The 18,989-nt window shown below is 42.2% G+C and overlaps 1 protein-coding gene across 3 annotated transcripts in view; it reads left to right on the forward strand.

Moving 5' to 3' along the window:
• The window catches only part of LOC139552343 (myosin-IIIb-like), a 69,853-nt gene that overhangs the window by 41,988 nt on the left and 8,876 nt on the right, over positions 1 to 18,989 (forward strand). For all 3 annotated transcript variants that reach the window (XR_011670416.1, XM_071363986.1, XM_071363987.1), the window contains 14 exons: positions 460 to 562; positions 721 to 877; positions 1,629 to 1,731; positions 1,953 to 2,078; positions 4,064 to 4,172; positions 12,809 to 12,925; positions 13,038 to 13,138; positions 14,947 to 15,033; positions 15,823 to 15,888; positions 16,120 to 16,233; positions 16,428 to 16,539; positions 16,969 to 17,012; positions 17,207 to 17,272; positions 17,480 to 17,599. Coding sequence is in view for 2 of the 3 variants with exons in the window: in XM_071363986.1 (XP_071220087.1) it covers positions 460 to 562; positions 721 to 877; positions 1,629 to 1,731; positions 1,953 to 2,078; positions 4,064 to 4,172; positions 12,809 to 12,925; positions 13,038 to 13,138; positions 14,947 to 15,033; positions 15,823 to 15,888; positions 16,120 to 16,233; positions 16,428 to 16,539; positions 16,969 to 17,012; positions 17,207 to 17,272; positions 17,480 to 17,599 (1,425 nt within the window). In the remaining variant the exon portion in view is untranslated. The remainder of the gene's footprint in view (positions 1 to 459; positions 563 to 720; positions 878 to 1,628; positions 1,732 to 1,952; positions 2,079 to 4,063; positions 4,173 to 12,808; positions 12,926 to 13,037; positions 13,139 to 14,946; positions 15,034 to 15,822; positions 15,889 to 16,119; positions 16,234 to 16,427; positions 16,540 to 16,968; positions 17,013 to 17,206; positions 17,273 to 17,479; positions 17,600 to 18,989) is intronic.

Raw genomic sequence — 18,989 nt, forward strand, 5'->3', positions numbered from 1 at the left:
TGAGCGATGGCCGAGTGGCATAGGCAAGGTGCAATAGATGTTATAAAATACAGTATATACATCAAATTAAACTTTATTTGTCACATGTGCCGAATTCAATAAGTGTAGACCTTACCGTGAAATGCTTACTTCACGGTAAGGTCTACACTTGTTGTACTTGTAAGATATGTAAACATTATTAAAGTGGCATTTGTTTAAAGTGACTAGTGATCCATTTTATTAACGTGGCCAGTGATTGGGTCTCAATGTAGGCACTCTAATATACCGTTCCCCTCTAATATAGTGTGGTCAGGCACACGGCTAGTGAACTACGCTAATGCTGTATGCCTCATGGAAAGTTGCAAATCTATCGATGTCTTGTGATTAGGGCTTGGAAATGTTAAACTCCTGGCCCCATGTAGGATCACCATGATGTAAGTTCTGGTGCTGTGCTGATCTTGTACTGTATGGTATTTCTAGGTGAATCCTCTGCTGGAGGCCTTTGGCAATGCCCAGACTGTGATGAATGACAACAGCAGTCGCTTCGGGAAGTACATTCAGCTGCGCTTCCACAACTCCTCAGGTGGGTGGGGGGGAGGGTGTGTGTGTGTGACAGTGTATTCATCTATTGTGTGTACTTCAAATTTGTTTATTTATACACTAAATGTATGTGGTGATTGCATTGATACGACAGACATGTAGAATGACTTGATCCTGTGTGTGGTGCTGTGCTCTTAACAGTAAAAGGAGCTAAGATCAACGAGTACCTCCTGGAGAAGTCTCGTGTGGTCCACCAGGATGAGGGCGAGAGAAACTTCCATATCTTCTACTGCATGCTGGCGGGCATCTCCCCGGACGACAAAGACATGTATGGACTCCTGGACCCCACGCAGTACAGGTGGGTCCACTGTGATGTTATCATTCTGCAACGTTTCCTCCACAGGTAGCGATGACTCTGGGTGTGGTCTGGGAAGTTAGACATTTCCACCATGAGTCATAGGTCACACACCTTAATAACTGAACATATTTTTTATTTTCCTGACATAAACCAAGGTTTTTGAACTCTATCTAGTCTTAATGTTCCTTCCTGCCTTTTTTGGTTCTTGTGGCTTATACAAATAGCGGCCACATAGTTCTCAGTGTTGTTCAGTATGTGTATGCTACTTGTATTTCACTTCTCTTGATAGTTGAACAGGCCTAGGCCTGGAGTGAAATGCTAGGTATTTAAACAATGTGGTGTTTGTAGTGCCCTATGATGCATTCAGTTGTTGTGCCCTACGATAGTGGCTGCCCTGCTATGTTGTAGTGCCCTATGATGCAGTGAGTTGTTGTGCCCTACGATAGTGGCTGCCCTGCTATGTTGTAGTGCCCTATGATGCAGTGAGTTGTTGTGCCCTGCGATAGTGGCTGCCCTGCTATGTTGTAGTGCCCTATGATGCAGTGAGTTGTTGTGCCCTACGATAGTGGCTGCCCTGCTATGTTGTAGTGCCCTATGATACAGTGCAGCAATGTAGAAGCCTCAAAGTGTTTGTCAATCAGATATGCATAATGCCTTGACCGTTATGCCCCCTACATATATAGCCTATGTGTGTGTTCTGTGCTCACTCATCAGATCTGTATAAATGTGTTTGTGTGGCTGTGTCTGTCAGGTATCTGAATGGGCGGTACGGCTCGGAGGACATAGTGAGGAAATGGGGGGAGAAGTACAGTGAAGTGTGTAACGCAATGGACATGGTGGGATTTCAGGAACAGGTAAGACCTCTCACTGAAACTCTTTCTCATCCATCCGTTTGCAGTATGTCAGCCACGAGGAGAACATCTGAATCTGATTGTACTTTGTTGGACTAATTGATTGATTGACTGATAAACAAATTGTTAGATGTTATTAACCAGTTGATAAATGACCAATTGATTGACTGATGTTTTGACTGACAGATGGACTGATTGTATATGTGTATATGTTGTGTCATCAGGAGAAGGTAGACATGATGACTATCCTGGCAGGGATCCTGTCTTTGGGAAACATCATGTTTGAGCCCACAGAGACCGACGTGCTCAGGGTCACTGGCAAGTCCATGGGCTGGCTCAAAGCCACAGCCGTGAGTCTACATCCTCCTCCACTCCTTCTCTGCCATTCTTTCTTTTGCTCTCAAGGAAATGGCTGGTCTGGCAGTATCAATTATTACGAACGTAAGAGGATAGCACTGCCAAACCATTAGATTCATGAATAAGCTAATAAAAATGGGTGGCTACAGAGTACATTTTGGGTTCTCGAGTGGGCCAACGGTCTAAAGCACTGCATCTCAGTGCTAGAGGTGTCACTACAGACCCTGGTTCGATTCCAGGCTGTATCACAACCGGCCATTATTGGGAGTCCCATAGGGCGGTGCACAATTAGCCCAGCGTTGTTAGGGTTTGGCCGGGGAAGGCCGTCATTGTAAATAAGAATTTGTTCTTAACTGACTTGCCTAGTTAAATAAAATAAACATTTAATTCCATTTGGCCTCGTTTGGTAGCAGCTTCTGTTGACATATGCAATTTACTTATTGACCTGTTGGTGTTTTCCAAGATGGCAGTAGGCATTTTTTCCCTTTTCCTCCATAAATGTTCATCAGTGGTATTGACATAGCGAAATATAAACTACAAGAACAGTTCCAATCAACAGTTTACAGTAGAAGAGTCCATCTGATAGTGGTTTATACAGCAGAAGGAAGTGGTCCAACGACTAAGCTAGGGGAAGAAACGGTTGATTATCAGTCCTGAGCATACATGGTAAAAAACAAACAAGGGGATTTTTGAGTCAATCACTACAGTACTTTCTTTACAAAATAACCTCTGACCTTTCTGACATGGGCAGCAGCTGTCTCATGGAGACAGTTTTGACACTTTTTGTGTGTGCTTTTCAACTAGTTTGTGTGTGTCCATGGTATTTAAACGTTCTACTGTGTCTGTTCGTTTGTGTATGCATAGATCCACATGCTATTTAAACAGGTGATAGTGTGTGTGCGTGCCTTCTATTTAAACAGGTGAATGATTGCCCCCTGCTCTGCTGTCCCTCTTGATTAGCAGCCCTCCCAGGCAGGCAGTGGGCTGAGGCAACACCTGGCCAGCTTAGATAAGATACAGTGTCACGAGGGGCTATATTTGGAGTTTAATGGAGAGGTACTGCTCACGATGCTAGGTTAACTTCCACCTGACGCAGGATCAGCTGGTCTTTGCCCAGTTTTCATTGTCATCATTATGAGCAAAACATCTTCACAGATCTGGATACTGAGGAGATTTGGGTTCTAGCAACAGGGGTGATTAGGGCACGCTAGCAACAGGTGTCCCACCACTGTAATTGCTTCTCCCTTCGTGATCCTAATGCTAAACTGTTGCTAATATAGACAAACACAAAATATTTGGTTCCTGACTGTCCACTGACTAATACTGGGTATCCAGATATGAAGCAAATGTATAGTTTGAGTGAAATATACCTTTTTTGAGAGCTAATAGTACACATCTATAGCATTAGGACTGTTTCCCCTTTTTTAACATTGATTCACTGAAAGTATCGCTGTCTGAGGATGGTCTTTGTTTGATGTTTGGCAGGTTTTTGCATGATAGTATTGCCTAGCAATGCCATGACCTTAGCTTTGCATGTTCAATAGGGCCACATCTGGGCTAAAAGGGCCTTGGGGCTCGGTTATATAGGAGCTATTGTGTGTAAGCTTGTGTACTTTGTACACTTTCTGTGTAGGCCAATGTTTTTGTGTTAAAGGGATACTTCCATGATCAGATTAACTCGTCGATACTATTTGTATGTCTCTGCGTGCAGTTTGATGGAAGTTGTTGACTGTCATTAACGCAATTGCTAGTGCAATGACGAAGTCTATGGTAACTGTAAGCATGCTAGTAGATACCATAAACTGCCAGTCATTGTGCTAACGCTAGTTAGCATTGGCTTGCGAAACTACCTCTAACTTCTTTTATACTGGATGCAGAGACATACAAATGACTCTGGGGAAGTAGATGACGGATCATAAAGGATCATTGCCAAAATTCTGTAGTATCCCTTTTAATATTTGTGTGTTTGCCTTCTCAGGGTCAGTTTGGGGTGCAGGAGGAGGAGTTGCTGAGGAGTCTGACCTGTACTCTGTCTGTGACGAGAGGAGAGGCCATCCGCAGGCTGCACAACCAGCAGCAGGCCGAGGGTAAGGAGAAAAGCACTGGTCCAGGATCAGCTTCCCTTATCACATCACCTTAGCCATTAGAAAGGAGGGCCTGGGTCAGTATTAACCACCATGGTTACTAACTGTTGTTGTAGGGCCTCTAGAACCCAGTTTTGTCATTCATTTGGGCTTTCCATGAAACTGGAGTGCACACGGTTTGTGTACATTCCTGACAGTGCCAGAACAGTATGAAAGAACATTACAGGATACGGTTTAATACAGTAAATGTGCCGTGCCTTACTAATGCCAGCCAATGATGTCCCTAAGATATTGGACAGTTTTGTGTTTTCACCCTAATGGTTGAGGTTAGGATTAAGGGAGGGTAAACGGACCACAACTTTCTCCTCGTGTGTTTAAAGAAGGCCCATGTCTGTCTGACCAACCACTGTAAATTGTATTGTATTTATTAAAGATCCTCATTAGTTCCTGCCAAGGCAGCAGCTACTCTTCCCGGGGTCCAGCAACATTAGGCAGTTGTATACAATTTTAAAATATTACATTCCATTCCATTTCATAGCACATTTACTGTGTTCCCTCAGGCCACTACTCTACTACCACATATCTACAATACAAAATCCATATGTACGTGTGTAGAGTGCGTGTCTTATTATGTGTATCTCAGTCTCCACTGTTCCATATGGTGTTAAAAAAAAAAAAAAAGCTCTGATTCTGCTGCTTGCTCCATGTAGTCATGGCTCTATGTAGTACTGGGCGACTCCCATAGTCTGTTCTTGAGTTGGGGATTTTGAAGAGACCGTTGGCATGTATTGTGGGGTATGCATGTGTGTCTGAGCTGTGTGCTAGTAGTTTAAACAGACAGCTTGGTTCATTCAGCATGTCAACACTTCTTACAAAAACAATTAATGATGATGTCAATCGCTCCACTTTGAGCCATTAGAGATTTATTTAAATAAAGAAGAAAAAAATGGACATGCATATTATTAATGTTAGTTCTCCGTGTACATTTAAGGACCAGTCGTGCTACCCTGTTCTGAGTCAGTTGTAATTTTCCGATGTCCCTCTTTGTGGCACCTGACCACACGACTGAACAGTCAAGAGCCTGTAGGTCCTGCCTTGTTGATATTGTTGTTAAAAAGGCAGAGCAGCGATTTATTATGGACCGACTTCTCTCCATCTTAGCTACTATTGTATTAACATGTTTTGACCATGACAGTTTACAATCCAGGATTACTCCTAGCAGTTTAGTCACCTCAACTTGCTCAATTTCCACATTATTTATTACAATATTTAGTTGCGGTTTAGTGAATGATTTGTCCCAAATACAATGCTTTTTGTTTTTGAAATATTTAGGACTAACTTATTCCTTGCCACCCATTCCAAAACTAACTACAGCTCTTTAAGTGTTACAGTGATTTCAGTCGCTGCAGTAGCTCATGTGTTCTGTCATCCACATACATAGACACACTGGCTTTACTCAAGGCCAGTGGCATGTCATTAGTAAAGATTGAAAAAAGTAAGGGGCCTAGACAGCGCCCTGGGGTATTTCTGATTCTACCTGGATTATGTTGGAGAGGAATCCATTAATGAACACCCTCTATGTTCTGTTAGACAGGTAACTCTTTATCCACAATATAGCAGGGGGTGTAAAGCCATAACACATACGTTTTTCCATCAGCAGACTGCGATCGATAATGTCAAAAGCCTCACTGAAGTCTAACAAAGCAGCTCCCACAATCTTTTTATCATAAATGTCTCTCAGCCAATCAGTCATTTGTGTAATGCTGTGCTTGTTGAACGTCCTTCCCTATAAGCATGCTGAAAGTCTGTTGTCAATTTGTTTATCGTAAAATAGCATTGTATCTGGTCAAGCATAGTTTTTTCCAAAAGTTTAGTAAGGGTTGATAACAGGCTGGTTGGTTGGCTATTTGAGCTAGTAAAGGGTGCTTTACGATTTTTGGTTAGCGGATTAGTTTTGCTTCGCTCCAGGCCTGACTGCTTTAGCATCAATGGGAAAGAAAAAAATAAACTGAAGCTGAAAATAGAAATAGAAATACTATTAATTAGAGGTCGACCGATTTATGATTTTTCAATACCGATTATTGGAGGACCGAAAACTCAATACTGATTTAATCAGCATATTTTTTAATTTTTTAAATGTTTTAATTTATTTGTAATAATGACAATTACAACAATACTGAATGAACACTTATTTTAACTTAATATAATACATCAATAAAATAAATTTAGCCTCAAATAAATAATGAAACATGTTCAATTTGGTTTAAATAATGCAAAAACAGTGTTGGAGAAGTAAAAGTGCCATGTAAAAAAAGCTAACGTTTAAGTATCTTGCTCAGAACATGAAAACATATGAAAGCTGGTGGTTCCTTTTAACATGAGTCTTCAATATTCCCAGTTAAGAAGTTTTAGGTTGTAGTCATTATAGGACTATTTCTCTCTATACCATTTGTATTTCATATACCTTTGACTATTGAATGTTCTTATAGGCACTATAGTATTGCCAGTGTAACAGTATAGCTTCGGCTATACTTCGGTATAGCTTCGATATAGCTTAGCCGCGGCCCTTGCAGAGCAAGGGGAACAACTACTCCAAGTCTCAGAGCGAATGACGTCACCGATTTGAAACGCTATTAGCGCGCACCCCGCTAACTAGCTAGCCATTTCACATCGGTTACACCAGCCTAATCTTGGAAGTTGATAGGCTTGAAGTCATAAACAGCTCAATGCTTGAAGCATTGCGAAGAGCTACTGGAAAAACGCATGAAAGTGCTGTTTGAATGAATGCTTACGAGCCTGCTGGTGCCTACCATCGCTCAGTCAGACTGCTCTATCAAATCAGACTTAATTATAATATAACACACAGAAATACGAGCCTTTGGTCATTAATATGGTCGAATCCAGAAACTATCATTTCGAAAACAAAACGTTTATTCTTTGAGTGAAATACGGAATCGTTACGTATTTTATCTAACTAGTGGCATCCATAAGTCTAAATAGTCCTGTTACATTGCACAACCTTCAATGTTATGTCAGAATTACGTACAATTCTGGCAAATTAGTTGGCAACGAGCCAGGCGGCCCAAACTGTTGCATATACCCTGACTCTGCGTGCAATGAACGCAAGAGAAGTGACACAATTTCACCTGGTTAATATTGCCTGCTAACCTGTATTTCTTTTAGCTAAATATGCAGGTTTAAAAATATATACTTCCGTGTATTGATTTTAAGAAAGGCATTGATGTTTATGGTTAGGTACAGTCGTGCAACGATTGTGCTTTTTTCGCAAATGCGCTTTTGTTAAATCATCCCCCGTTTGGTGAAGTTGGCTGTCTTTGTTAGGAAGAAATAGTCTTCACACAGTTCGCAACGAGCCAGGCGGCCCAAACTGCTCCATATACCCTTACTCTGTTCCAAGAGAAGTGACACAATTACCATAGTTAAAAGAAATTCATGTTAGCAGGCAATATTATCTAAATATGCAGGTTTAAAAATATATACTTGTGTATTGATTTTAAGATTGGCATTGATGTTTATGGTTAGGTACACGTTGGAGCAACGACAGTCCTTTTTCGCGAATGCGCACCGCATTGATTATATGTGTGGCTGATGAATCAGACTTAGTTGGGTAACATAGATAAATAAGATGTTTTATTTACATAATATGCTTATGTGAGATACTTGTCATTAGAATGTATCCTTTTGGACTATAGTGTTGGCAGTTGCACTTTTTTCTTAGCTGGGGCTCAGTCATTTGGGGCCCAGAGAGGGGAGAGGTCAGGCTTGTCTTTTACATGTCTCTGGTGCTATGCAGAATATCAGAAAGGGAAGAGGACAGGATGGAACATTGTCTTCATATGTGAATGTATCTGTTAAACCATGTGAAGGGATGGCGTGATTATGGGTGAACCAATTACTTGGCTCCACAATGTTTGTGCGCAAATCACTCCCCTCAGTGAGCTTGTTCAGGAGTGGGGTCAAGAGGGGGTTTACTTGAGATGGGAGTATCTAGAGTTGACAATTGAGTTATGCCTTGGATGCGGTAATGTTTTTGTACTATGAAGTACCAGGAACGAGATTAGAACCTCGTCTTAGAGACCAAACTGAACGATAATTTATAGTGAATGCTATCTGGCTATGGGATACCCCTCTCTCAAGTAAAAGTCTTTCTTTGTGAACTGTTCCTAAGATCTGTGGTTCGTCATGTAAGTTGAGAGGGGTGTATCTTGGCTATAAAAGATCTTTCTATTCTACTGTAGGGACTCAGAATTCATTATAGACACTGAATTGATCTGAGAGTCAAAGGGCTATTGTAAAGCTCATATTATTAAAGATTAAGTTTAAGTATAACTGACAGGTGTGTGGTTTGTAACTATCCTCATTTGGTAATACAGGAAATTGCCACGACATGCAACGCAGGACACGCTAGATAAACTAGTAATATCACCAACCATGTGTAGTTAACTAGTGATTATGATTGATTGATTGTTTTTTATAAGATAAGTTTTAATGCTAGCTAGCAACTTACCTTGGCTTCTTACTGCATTCGCGAAACAGGCAGGCTCCTCGTGGAGTGCAATGTAAGGCAGGTGGTTAGAGCGTTGGACTAGTTGGTCTGCAGACGAATACCCCATCCGCTGTGCCCTCAACCGGCCTCCGTCTGAGCAGACCCCCTCCGTCTGAGCAGACCCCCCCCGGGCTACTAACTTTAAACGTCGCGTGCTAGCTTAGTGGCGGCTTCCCTGCTCCATCTACGGCTGCCCCCTGGACACTGATCACTTGGCTACATAGCTGATGCCTGCCGGACTGTCCATTAATTCACGGTACTCCATTCTGTTTATTTGTGTTTTATCTGTCGGCTCTGTGTTTTAACTCAGGCTCTGTGTGTAGTTAATCCGACCCTCTCTGCCTAGTCGTCGCCATTTTTACCTGCTGTTGCTGTGTTAGCTAGCTCTCCCAATCAAGACCTGCAATCACTTTATGCCTTACTGTATGTCTCTCTCAAATATCAATATGCCTTGTATACTGTTGTTCAGGCTAGTTATCATTGTTTTGGTTTGCAATGGACCCCGTAGTTCCACTCTCCGTACCTCTGATACCTCCTTTGTCCCACCTCCCACACATGCGGTGACCTCACCCATTGAGACCAGCATGTCCAGAGATACAACCTCTCTTATCATCACCCAGTGCCTGGGCTTGCCTCCGCTGTACCCGTGCCCCACCATACCCCTGTCTGCACATTATGCCCAGAATCTATTCTACCACGGCCATAAATCTGCTCCTTTTATTCCTTGTCCCCAACGCTCTAGGCGACCAGTTTTGATAGCCTTTAGCCGCACCCTCATCCTACTACTCCTCCTCGGGTGATGTGGAGGTAAACCCAGGCCCTGCATGTCCCCAGGCACCCTCATTTGTTGACTTCTGTGATCGAAAAAGCCTTGGCCTCATGCATGTCAACATCAGAAGCCTCCTCCCTAAGTTTGCCTTACTCACCGCTTTAGCACACTCTGCCAACCCTGATGTCCTTGCCGTGTCTGAATCCTGGCTTAGGAAGGCCACCAAAAATTCTGAAATTTCCATACCCAACTATAACACTTTCCGTCAAGATAGAACTGCCAAAGGGGGAGGAGTTGCAATCTACTGCAGAGATAGCCTGCAAAGTTCTGTCATACTTTCCAGGTCTATGCCCAAACAGTTCTAACTTCTAATTTTAAAAATTAATCTCTCCAGAAATAAGTCTCTCACTGTTGCCGCCTGCTACCGACCCCCCTCAGCTCCCAGCTGTGCCCTGGACACCATCTGTGAATTGATCCCCATCTAGCTTCAGAGTTTGTTCTGTTAGGTGACCTAAACTGGGATATGCTTAACACCCCGGCAGTCCTATAATCTAAGCTAGATGCCCTCAATCTCACACAAATCATCAAGGAACCCACCAGGTACAACCCTAAATCCGTAAACATGGGCACCCTAATAGACATTATCCTGACCAACTTGCCCTCCAAATACACCTCTGCTGTCTTCAATCAAGATCTCAGCGATCACTGCCTCATTGCCTGTATCCGCTACGGGTCCGCGGTCAAACGACCACCCCTCATCACTGTCAAACGCTCCCTAAAACACTTCTGCGAGCAGGCCTTTCTAATCGACCTGGCCCGGGTACCCTGGAAGGATATTGACCTCATCCCGTCAGTTGAGGATGCCTGGTCATTCTTTAAAAGTTACTTCCTCACCATATTAGACAAGCATGCTCCGTTCAAAAAATGCAGAACTAAGAACAGATATAGCCCTTGGTTCACTCCAGACCTGACTGCCCTCGACCAGCACAAAAACATCCTGTGGCGAACTGCAATAGCATCGAAGAGCCCCTGCGATATGCAACTGTTCAGGGAAGTCAGGAACCAATACACGCAGTCAGTCAGGAAAGCAAAGGCCAGCTTTTTCAAGCAGAAATTTGCATCCTGTAGCTCTAACTCCAAAAAGTTCTGGGATACTGTAAAGTCCATGGAGAACAAGAGCACCTCCTCCCAGCTGACCACTGCACTGAGGCTAGGTAACACGGTCACCACCGATAAATCCGTGATAATCGAAAACTTCAACAAGCATTTCTCAATGGCTGGCCATGCCTTCCTCCTGGCGACTCCAACCTTGGCCAACAGCCCCGCCCCCCCCCGCTGCTACTCGCCCAAGCCTCCCCAGCTTCTCCTTTACCCAAATCCAGATAGCAGATGTTCTGAAAGAGCTGGAAAACCTGGAAACATACAAATCAGCTGGGCTTGACAATCTGGACCCCCTATTTCTGAAACTGTCCGCCGCCATTGTCGCACCCCCTATTACCAGCCTGTTCAACCTCTCCTTCGTATCATCTGAGATCCCCAAGGATTGGAAAGCTGCCGCGGTCATCCCCCTCTTCAAAGGGGGAGACACCCTGGACCCAAACTGTTACAGACCTATATCCATCCTGCACTGCCTATCTAAGGTCTTCAAAAGCCAAGTCAACAAACAGATCACTGACCATCTCGAATCCCACCGTTCAATTCTCGGGCCGACTCTTTTCTCTGTATATATCAATGATGTTGCTCTTGCTGCGGGCGATTCCCTGATCCACCTCTACGCAGACGACACCATTCTGTATACTTCTGGCCCTTCCTTGGACACTGTGCTATCTAACCTCCAAACGAGCTTCAATGCCATACAACACTCCTTCCGTGGCCTCCAACTGCTCTTAAACGCTAGTAAAACCAAATGCATGCTTTTCAACCGTTCGCTGCCTGCACCCGCACGCCCGACTAGCATCACCACCCTGGACGGTTCCGACCTAGAATATGTGGACATCTATAAGTACCTAGGTGTCTGGCTAGACTGCAAACTCTCCTTCCAGACTCATATTAAACATCATTTCGCAACAAAGCCTCCTTCACTCACGCCGCCAAACTTACCCTAGTAAAACTGACTATCCTACCGATCCTCGACTTCGGCGATGTCATCTACAAAATAGCTTCCAATACTCTACTCAGCAAACTGGATGCAGTTTATCACAGTGCCATCCGTTTTGTTACTAAAGCACCTTATACGACCCACCACTGCGACCTGTATGCCCTAGTCGGCTGGCCCTCGCTACATGTTCATCGTCAGACCCACTGGCTCCAGGTCATCTACAAGGCTATGCTTGGTAAAGTGCCGCCTTATCTCAGTTCACTGGTCACGATGGCTACACCCACCCGTAGCACGCGCTCCAGCAGGTGTATCTCACTGATCATCCCTAAAGCCAAAACCTAATTTGGACGCCTTTCCTTCCAGTTCTCTGCTGCCTGCGACTGGAACGAATTGCAAAAATCTCTGAAGTTGGAGACTTATCTCCCTCAACTTTAAACATCTGCTATCCGAGCAGCTAACCGATCGCTGCAGCTGTACATAGTCCATCGGTATATAGCCCACCCAATTTACCTACCTCACCCCCCATACTGCTTTTATTTATTTACTTTTCTGCTCTTTTGCACACCAGTATCTCTACTTGCACATGATCATCTGATGATTTATCACTCCAGTGTTAATCTGCTAAATTGTAATTATTCGATTTATTGCCTACCTCCTCATGCCTTTTGCACACATTGTATATAGATTCTCTTTTTTTCTACCATGTTATTGACTTGTTTATTGTTTACTCCATGTGTAACTCTGTGTTGTTGTCTGTTCACACTGCTATGCTTTATCTTGGCCAGGTCGCAGTTGCAAATGAGAACTTGTTCTCAACTAGCCTACCTGGTTAAATAAAGGTGAAATAAAAATTTAAAAAATAAAAGTTAACCGTAAGGTTGCAAGATTGAATCCCCGAGCTGACAAGGTAAAAATCTGTCGTTCTGCCCCTGAACAAGGCAGTTAACCCACCGTTCCTAGGCCGTCATTGAAAATAAGAATGTGTTCTTAACTGACTTGCCTAGTTAAATAAAGGTGTTAAAAATATATTTTTTTTAATCGGCTAAATCAGTGTCCAAAAATACCGATTTCCGATTGTTATGAAAACTTCAAATCGGCCCTAATTAATCGACCATTCCGATTTAATTGGTCAACCTCTACTATTAATCATGTTTTCAAGAGCACTTGACTCCATTAATATTTTGTTGTTGTGTGTTTATCTGCAGATGCCAGGGACTCCATTGCCAAAGTGGCTTATGGGAGAGTATTCGGCTGGATTGTCAGTAAAGTTAACGAACTGCTGGCTCCCAACGTTGACTTTGACGTTGAGCTGACTGAAATAGGTCCGTTTCAAGGGAAACTTTAAATGTAACAAAATTCCAACTCTTTTCGTCTTCTCAAGCAGAGATGGTCAATGTCAGATTGACCATTCTATTTTCTTGTTATATAATACAGGTATCCTTGACATTTTTGGGTTTGAGAATTTTGCCGTGAACCGTTTTGAGCAGCTCTGCATCAACCTGGCCAATGAACAGCTGCAGTACTTCTTTAACCACGTAAGTGTAAATATCAGTAAACAAAGAAGTAGCCCTGTCATCTTGGGTCCCTTAGAAGTGATTCTCTATTTAAGTCCCCTAAAATGACAGCCTGTAGCATTTGTTAACATAAGACCCAAACACTTAAAAGAAACACGTGGTCAGCTTGTCTATTTAGTATTAGTAGAGGAACAGGAATCCGAACATAGTCTACAATTAGTTCTTCTTTTTGAAATGGCCAAAAATGCCTATTAGAGTGTCTCGTTTAAATGTTATTTTTCAGTGGAAGGCTTCAGAAAAACATGTCATTTTAGGTCAGCTGGCCGACAGTACATACAGTGAGCTCAAAGTTTTGGGACAGTGCATTTTTTTCTTGTTTTGGCTCTACTCTAGCACTTTGGATTTGAAATGATACAATGACTATTAGGTTAATGTGCAGACTATCAGCTACCATGATTATGGATATTCCTGAATTAATTGTGAATAATGATGAGTGAGAAAGTTAGAGGCATAAATATAACCCCCCCCCCAAAATGCTAACCTCCCCTGTTAGTGTAATGGTGAGAGGTTAGCATGTCTTGGGGGTATGATATAAAATGCCAACCTCCCCTGTTATTGTAATGGTGAGAGGTTAGCATGTCTTGGGGGTATGATATAAAATGCCAACCTCCCCTGTTATTGTAATGGTGAGAGGTTAGCATGTCTTGGGGGTATGATATAAAATGCCAACCTCCCCTGTTATTGTAATGGTGAGAGGTTAGCATGTCTTGGGGGTATGATTTAAAATGCTAACCTCCCCTGTTATTGTAATGGTGAGAGGTTAGCATGTCTTGGGGGTATGATATAAAATGCCAACCTCCCCTGTTATTGTAATGGTGAGAGGTTAGCATGTCTTGGGGGTATGATATTTGTGCATCTTTAACTTTCTCACTCATCATTATTCACCATTCATTCAGGATTATCCATAATCATGGTAGCATTCACATTAATGTAGAAGTGTTTAGAAAGATATTCTATTCTTATTTACAATAAGTGTCTCAAATGACACTACATTATTTACCATTCATTTCTATCAGGCACAAGATAATCTGAAACACAACCAAAATAAACAGCAAATGCATCCAAGTTTGTAGTGTCACAAGATTGTTATCATTGTGTGCTAGGAATATGGGACCAAATACTAAACTTTTGATACAAATAAGTGAATTTGTCCCAATACCTTTGGTCCCCTAAAATGTGGGGACTATGTACAACAAGCGCTGTAATTTTTAAACATTTTAACCTATATGGATGAAAATACCCTCAAATTAAAGCTGACATTATGCACTTTAACCTCATAGTCATGCTATCTTTATTTCAAAGTGCTAGAGTACAGAGCCAAAACAACATGTCACTGTCCCAATACTTTTGGAGCTCACTGTACTGTATGCATGGGATGCTGGAGTTAAAGACAGTCTACTTTTACTAGTCACACTGCTGTGGACTACTCTCTGCTAGTAAACATTACACAGTTTACCTTTGGGGCCTGTCCATGTGGGCACTGAATATATTTGGTACAAATGCCATAGGAATCTGCTTATGGTTATTTACTACTGTCAGATCTCTAGATTACAACTGCATAGAGCTTCAGGGCTTCTGTTGCCGTTTTTGTGACTGAAGGCCACACAATTGAATGTGCCATCTTCTCATGAAACGATTGGACAAAGCAGATTGATCCAATGAAAGATGTTCCACTGTGACCAAAGCTCTTGTGAAAGAAACTGGAAATACCTGCTGTCCTTTTGGTTTTATTTGTTCATGCGTCTTTGTATGCATTTGTCATCCTGCAGCACATCTTTCTGATGGAGCAGAATGAATACAAGGAAGAGGGCATCGAGTGGGAGACGATCTCCTTCAAAGACAACAAGCCTATCCTGGTAAAAAGACACAACTAATTTTTTCCCTTCATCACTTACAGTAGTACTCTTTTTCTCTCAAACTTTTTTCATTCCCCTTTACACTCTTTCTCTAATACTTTTTTCGCTCTCTTTCACTCTCTTTACCTCCCCCTCTCGCTCAGTAATAAAACAGACAGGTTGTGTAAACCCACTGTGAGTGGCAGATATAAAAGAACGGAGACCCCAGGAAGGGGAAATGCTGACGGGGCAGTGTTCAGTCACATGCCAGTAGCTTAATAGGCACTACAGCTTTCAGCCTGTGGCATCATCCTCTTGTCTATATAGAAGCCACTGGTTTCATTTGGCAGAAAATAGTGTCCCTGTCCATGGCTGAAGGTATGAGTAGAGCCTGTCTGTAAGTTATGGGATAAGATGGACACATTAGGAGTTGTGGGAAGAATTCTAACTCAAGTAATTATTGGACCTAGGGCGAGTAATGCACAACCTGGATCCACAGGTAATTTTCTCTGTACCCACTCTCAGTCCTAATGTCTACTCAGCACAATAAAACTTCAAGACCATTTTACAGTGTTGGGGCCCTAGTCAATAAAAACCTGGAAACCTTGTTAACCAATCTTCAGGACAACAAAATATTATCCTTGTACTGTGAGAATCTTCTGTTTTAAAGTCATATGAAGTTGTGTACCATGTTTGTTTTACCCAGTTAACAATTGGCTAGGTTAACCAAAATATGCATTTTCACAATAGAATAATGTGTTTGTTTAGGTGTTTTTCCTTGTGTCATATACAACTGTGTGTCTCCCACAGGACCTGATCCTTACTAAACCTATTGGGATACTTTCTCTCCTGGATGAGCAGAGTGCCTTTCCTCAGGTACTGTAGTGGTCTCCATACACCCATACATCTCTGTATTAATCAGGGATGGGCTCAATTCGATTTCAATTCCACTCAATTCAGAAAGTACACCAAATTACAGAATTTACAGAATTTCATTGTACTTCCTGATTTTTACTTCCTGAATTGAATTGAAATTAAATTGACCCCAACCCTGATATTAATTTATGTGTATTAATTCTAATCTCTTTTCCCTATTTGTCCCCTCAGGCGTCAGACAGAGACTTTGTGGACAAGTTGAACAGTAAATTTAAAAGCAGTCCACACTATGAGGTGGTCCGGAGTCGCAGCCCCCTCTTCACTGTGGTTCACTATGCTGGGAAGGTGAGGTTACATACCCGTCTTTATAATAGTACTTTATAATGCACTATGAGTATTGATATAGGCCATTTATAAGTTATTGTTTATAACTACACTTATACTACATTATGACTGCATAATAACTCATGAGTGTTTATGAAGCATTGTAGATATGGACTTCAAATAAAGTGTAAGTGTTCTGTACTTCCTGTGTCCAGGTCCAGTATAATGGAGGAGGCTTCCTAGAGATGAACAGAGATACCATCCCAGCCAGCATCAGAGACCTCTTCATCAACAGTGTCACCCCTCTACTCAGTGTCCTCTTCGCCGGTATTTGAGGCCATCTGAATGTGTCTGTGTTCTACAGCTCTTCGTTTAGCCAGAAATGAACCAGTCCATGGCTTTATGTTTTTATTTCTGATGCAATCTCTGATTATTTGTCTTTTTGCACAGTGATTTGTTAAACTGTAGCTATTAAATCAGTTGTGTACACATGCTTAACATGAATCAGAGCTGATACACAATGACGTGGGCTGGTTCCCAATGAGGGTTTGTGGATAAATACACCCCCTGACCACCTCTTAGAAAATGATGTAGTACGCATTTATAAATAACACATGCTTATGCTTATCTGAACACACCACCATAACATGTACAGCCTCTGGTTAGTTTGAGCGTTGTTCTAGTTTAAAACATTGATCAGTCTGTCTGGCATCTCGTATCTAATATTCATACGATTTATATTTTATGTATTTTCAGCCACAATCTCCAGGACAGGGACCTTGATGCCACGCAAAGCAAAGGTAGGCATTGTAGATCACAAGTCCAGCAATTGTTTTTTATTATTATGAAGCGCAGCAGAATATGATAGGTTCTGTAGAATAAGAGATTATTGGTAACTAACAGCAAGGCCATATTTTGACCTTTCTTAGAGTACAAGTCAGAGGCAGAAAGTGGATTTTTGTGGTTTAAAGGATGTTAACATTTTTTCCTTTAGGTCATGCAAAAGGCAGATGACAACTTTAACTCAACTAGGAAACAGTCGGTGGGGGCCCAGTTTAAGGTCAGATGGAAGTTGACTCTATATAGCACATCTGGCTTTATAAACCTCTTATTTCTGAGCATTTGGTTTCATAATGATGTCTGAGCACTAAGTATGAACAAAACTGAAAATCCTAAATATGTCTACCTATAGACTGGACTGCTGTAAAATAAAGATGCACAGATAAGTTAGTAATCTCCACGATGTGTATGTGTGTCTTCCTTGCAGCACTCTCTGGCTGTGCTGATGGAGAAGATGTTTGTGGCCAGTCCTCACTTTGTTCGCTGCATCAAACCTAACGGCAACAAGCTTCCTGACCAGGTGGACAACAAAAGGGTCATGGACCAGGTGAGAACCAATATATCGTATTTTTTCAGATACTGCACTGTTTATATCTACCTTACACTGAAGATTAACCAGGTATCATCCAATGCTTTAGTATTGGGGGCACAAGCCTACGGATACAACACCAGTACTTTTGCCCTCAACGTTTAACCCTTTTTTCAGAATAATCTATGCTTTCAAAAACTAAGCAAAGGTGCATTACAAAAGCTATGTGAACGGTGCATAATTGTCAGTGCTAAAAGTTATATCTATAACACAGTATTGATCCTAAGAGTGTAGATTGAGTGAACTTCAGAGTCAGGGTTGTGTTCAGAGTCGGGCACGAAATGGAAGGTTCAGTCCGATTTCTATCTGAACTTGAGCAATAATAAATGCTTGTTTTCCTTTTCCGTAGCAAAGCGTTTTGCTCCGGTGTGTCCTAATGAACACGACCCAGTCCCCAGTATGGCAATCAGGGGTTGACTAAGCAGCAGCAGTAACAGGGTCTAGGTCAGGGCCATAGGGGGCCCGCCCTACCGTACCTCCTTGCCTGTCCAAAAAACATATTGATCTTTATTTGACTGATGCGCGCCGACAGAAAGACTCATCAATCTCAGATAAAGCATCCGAGCGAGCAAAACCGTGCCCCTCTGTCTCAGTATGTGTAGACCATGTATCTGATTCTGTCTGGACAAAAATAGTATGGCATGTCATACTATTTCTACATATAGTAAGACAGAGGGGTGCTGTTTCGCTCACTAAGATGCTTTCTCCGGTGAGAGAGTTTCAGCAGAGGGGAAGAGGCGAAGCAAGAGGGCTCGCTCTCGCCAGAATATGCCCTATGTGTTTTTATGGGCATAATACGCAGACCTAAAGCTTGTCGCCTGCGTTCCCGCCTTTGGGACAACGTCTCCCATTGTTAGGGTGGAGACATGAGCATCTTGTCGTTATATACAGAGCTCTGGTTTCAGACTCTTGCGAAAGGAACGTTGGCGAGTGCACTGTTAGGATAATGGCTTCTCCTAAAGTAAATGGATGTTTTGCCAAAATTCTATAATTACTACTGTCTAAATAAAAACATTCGAAATACTTTCTCCAGAATGTGCTCAGTGGTCTCCTGACAATTCATGTGCCTTCATGGTTTCGTTATGTGTGTTTGCCCTTTTGATCTTTTATTAAAAAATGTAATCAATTCCCCATTACATATGTCACCAGTAGGCCCAGTAATTATACTGTTAATCCCCAGTCATTTGGTTACAGTAATTTGTTAATGCATCTATTAATTAGTCATTTACCGTTCTCTTTCTCGGAGTGGAAAAATTGTTCGCAAAGTTCACAACCTGCTACACTTGTGAGAAACACAGTGTCCATTTGGCAATGTATGATTTCTGATTGTCTTAACTCACTGTGTCCA

The sequence above is a fragment of the Salvelinus alpinus genome, chromosome 24, assembly GCF_045679555.1.
Source record: "Salvelinus alpinus chromosome 24, SLU_Salpinus.1, whole genome shotgun sequence".
Taxonomy (NCBI): Eukaryota; Metazoa; Chordata; class Actinopteri; order Salmoniformes; family Salmonidae; genus Salvelinus; species Salvelinus alpinus.